The 3,577-nt window shown below is 51.6% G+C and overlaps 1 protein-coding gene across 1 annotated transcript in view; it reads right to left on the reverse strand.

Annotated features, from left to right (window-relative positions):
* Nucleotides 1-1,464: 1,464 nt before the first annotated feature.
* The window catches only part of LOC123026069 (calpain-12-like), a 17,354-nt gene continuing 15,241 nt past the window's right edge, over nucleotides 1,465-3,577 (reverse strand). The window contains exons 14-16 of the mRNA XM_044435305.1: nucleotides 2,741-2,806; nucleotides 2,133-2,190; nucleotides 1,465-1,673 (exon numbers count right to left, since the gene is read on the reverse strand). Of these exons, the coding sequence (XP_044291240.1) occupies nucleotides 1,465-1,673; nucleotides 2,133-2,190; nucleotides 2,741-2,806 (333 nt within the window). The remainder of the gene's footprint in view (nucleotides 1,674-2,132; nucleotides 2,191-2,740; nucleotides 2,807-3,577) is intronic.

The raw sequence follows: 3,577 nt of genomic DNA on the forward strand, positions 1-3,577 counted from the left end.
CAATTAACAATTAAAATAACATTTAAATAAAAAGGTCTTGGCCTGGCGCCGAAAAACAAATAACGGCGGCGCCAGGCGGACCTCTCTGGGGAGCGCATTCCATAAGTGGATGGCTTCCAAAGGGGGCTGGACAGATTCTCGGGGGAGGAAGCTATCCGTGGCTACCGGCCCTGCTGGCCAAGTGCTGCCTGCCTGCATTAGGCCAGTTGCCGAGGAGCTGGGCAGAAGGAGCTCTTGCCCCCTTCCCGCTTGAGGGATGCTGTGGGCAGCTGCTGAGTGAGGAGTACTGGTCTGGAGGATCCTTTGGCCTTGATCCAGCTTTCTTGTTTATGCGCCCTCTGGACTGGAGTCTGGACTTCTCCGGAGCTATCCATGGTGCTGAACCCACGCTGGGGCCACTTCCTTTCAAATTCAGACCAAAACTCAGAGTGGCCGGGTTGCTCCAGGCACTGAATTAGCAGGCAGAGTAAATTCTGTAGCCAAACGTAACACTGAGGGGTCTGATCTCCCTCAAGAAAGCAGGACCTTCTTCCGCCGAACCCAACTGGGTCTGGATTTTGGTGCGGCTGCTATGGCCAGGCGGTGTCCCGGGGTCATGGGCGTGCTTTCTAACCCAGACACTTGCCCCACCGATTTCTGATCCTGCACTCACCTTCCAGGCAACAAACCTGACCCAAAATGGATAGAACTCCTCTAGGTTCAGCCGACCGGTTCCGGTGTCCTGTTATCTAGCTCAGGAAAAGCAAAATATTGTTGTGGAGGAACTGGAGGGTGGAAGAAGCACAGAGGAGGAAGAGGAGGAGGAGAAGCTGCCCAGCCGAGCAGCCCCTCAGGCCGTTGCCCTGTGTCTTCCCAACGGGGGAGGGACCTGGGTGCCACCCCTTCCAGGCAGGGTATTGGGGAGCTTCTGCGGGGAGACTGCAGGAGAGTCCTGCATCCTGGGACAGGGCAGCCTGATTGTTCACATACAGCTGCAGGCCCTGCAGCTCAAAGCAGCCTGCGTTAAATTAGCTGGGCCCACAGCCAAGTCCCGCAAGGGCCAGTCAGGAAACCAGATGTGTGGGTGTTTGGAGAACCTTCTAGGAGTACCCCCCCCCCAGCCTTTCCTGAGAGAGAGACAGGCTAGCAAGCAGAGCACCCATCTGGCACTGGGGGTGGAAGCCCCGCTCCAGCCGGGCCACGCAGTCCCCTGCTCCAGTGGAAGCATTATCTGATGGAAGGAGTGGCTGAGTGGCTTTCTTGCCTCTCAGCGTGCTCTGTACTGGTAACGGAGGTTCTGCTTGAAGTGCCCTTCTGCAGCGCACGGTGCTGCTCCGGTCCTGTGCTCCCTGCAGAGCAGAGGGGCCGAAAATCCCCTTTCGCAGAGCAGCTGAGCAGCCTCAATTATCGACGGGCAATTATTGAGGACATGGCCCTTGGCTCGCAGCTGCCAGTTGCTGGCCCGTGCTTCAGTTGGCGTTTGCCTTACAGGGCATTCTCTTTTGCTAAAAGGGTAGGGTCTTGTGTTTCAGGAGATCCTTTTTCCAAACTCCGGAGGACTAGGAGCTTGAAATGTACTCCCTTCTCCTCAATATTTAGCCTGCAGTTTCTAGCTCCTTTGAAGGATACACTGAAATGCTGGATGATTTTCTGGCAGTCATCAAGGGAAAAGGTAACATTGTTTGGTATACCCACTGGGAAAAAAGAAAAAGTTGTCAGATTGGGAAGACATTAGTTCTGGAGTGGAATTATACAAAAGCAGGAAGAGGTGAATGGATGAGAGAAACGTCTCAGAGCTTTTGGCTTTTTGGGTCTTGGGCTTGAAAGGAGGAGGGTGGTGGCGATGGCAGCAGAGCCGGGTGGCATGTGGCACAGAGAAGGCGGGGGGGGGGGGGAAAGGGGGGGGGGGGGGAAATGGGAAGCAGGTCGGGGCTGGGCTGCAGGGGGGGGGGGGATCCCCAGATTCTGCATTTTGGGGAATTGTCTAATGATTTCATTATATATTGCAATGTAATAATAATAGAAATAAAGTGCACCATGAATGTCATGAACCTGAATCATCCCAAAACCACCAGCACCACCCCCAGTCCATGGAAAAATCGTCTTGCACAGAACACAGCCAGTCAGGCAACGCAACTGACATGAATACTCACTAGAGATTATATTCTTTTCCAGAAAACTCTTGAACTCTTTGGTGCCTATTTGCTGGTCCTAAAACATATTTCGGAACACAAGAGAAGTCACATGATTTGCCTGATAAACCATCCCATCCCAGTTCTGATTTCTGGGCCGACGGGTTGATCCCCAAATCCACAGGGGAACAGTCCAGAGCAAATCTTCAAAGCTGCTTGGAAGATCCAGCCAAACGGAGCCACTGATCTTTCCGGGATTGTTGTGAGATCCCCAAACTCCAGAATGGTGGATGACAGCTTGCATGATTCCCATCCAAGATGCCGGCTGGAGGGGATGGGAGTTGTAGTCCAAGATATTGGAGGGCAATGCATTGGGAAAGGAACGTTCATGGTAAAGACCAGTGGCCTGACCTGGCTGTGGCGTTTTCTGATATCAACCGTTTCCCTTTCAGTGAGCACAGGCAACAGCGCCACACACGGTCCCTTTCCTTGAAGATGCTCAGGAAAGCGCCAGCATTAGTGCTCAGCATGTGGCAGTATTTAAATCTGCTCTGGCTAAGGCGAAACGGGAGAGCTGCTTGCAAACATTTTAAGAGACCCGTGGCAAGCAATAGTCATGGGAGTCTTACCTTCCCTGCCCAAGTCTGGAAAACGTTTTCAAAGACCTCACTTGGTCCTGTGGATGGTTTTGCAGCCTGTGTGGGGAGAGAGAGGCTCAGTTCGACACAAGTTCTCATTTGGGTTCCTGGAAATACCTGAGCACAGAAAATATTCTGAATGGAGACTGCTAAAGCATGTATTGTTCTGGCTTTCTTAAAGGGAGATTGCAAAACCATGCCCTTGAAGGTGTTGTGGGATTAAAGCTCTCATCTTCATCCCCAATAATTGGCCAAGCTGTCTGGGACTGATGGGAGTTGTAGTCCAACAAATCCGGCAGGACCACTTCGGCTATAAGGCAGAGGACAATCTGTGCCTGGGTTGTTCCACTTCAGGCTGCAAGTAAAGCTCACAAATAAATATGAGAGGAAATGAGGAGCTGTGCAGAAAAAGGTCCCCAAGGAAGGCTTTTTCAAAATTGCCCACTTTTCAATGGAACTTTCACCCCCTTTTAGGGTTAGGGGTGTGCAGCAGGGTAGGGTTAGGGTTGGAAAAACGAGGTGCCCTGGCATGATTTTGACGGTTGGAATGTGTTCGGAATAGGCAGAAAGGATGAGCAGAGCAGAAAAAGGGACTCAAGGAAGGCTTTTTCAAAATCGCCCTCTTTTCAATGGGACTGTCACCCCCTATTAGGGTTAGGGGTGTGCACCAGGGTAGGGTTAGGGTTGGAAAAATGAGGTGTCCTGGCATGATTTAGATGGTTGGAATGTGTTCATAATGGGGAGAAAGGATGAGCAGTGCAGAAAAAGCTACTCAAGGAAGCTTTTTCAAAATCACCCTCTTTTCAATGGAACTTTACTCCTGTATTA

The sequence above is a fragment of the Varanus komodoensis genome, unplaced genomic scaffold (assembly GCF_004798865.1).
Source record: "Varanus komodoensis strain SLA01 unplaced genomic scaffold, ASM479886v1 scaffold29_1, whole genome shotgun sequence".
NCBI classification, from domain to species: domain Eukaryota; kingdom Metazoa; phylum Chordata; class Lepidosauria; order Squamata; family Varanidae; genus Varanus; species Varanus komodoensis.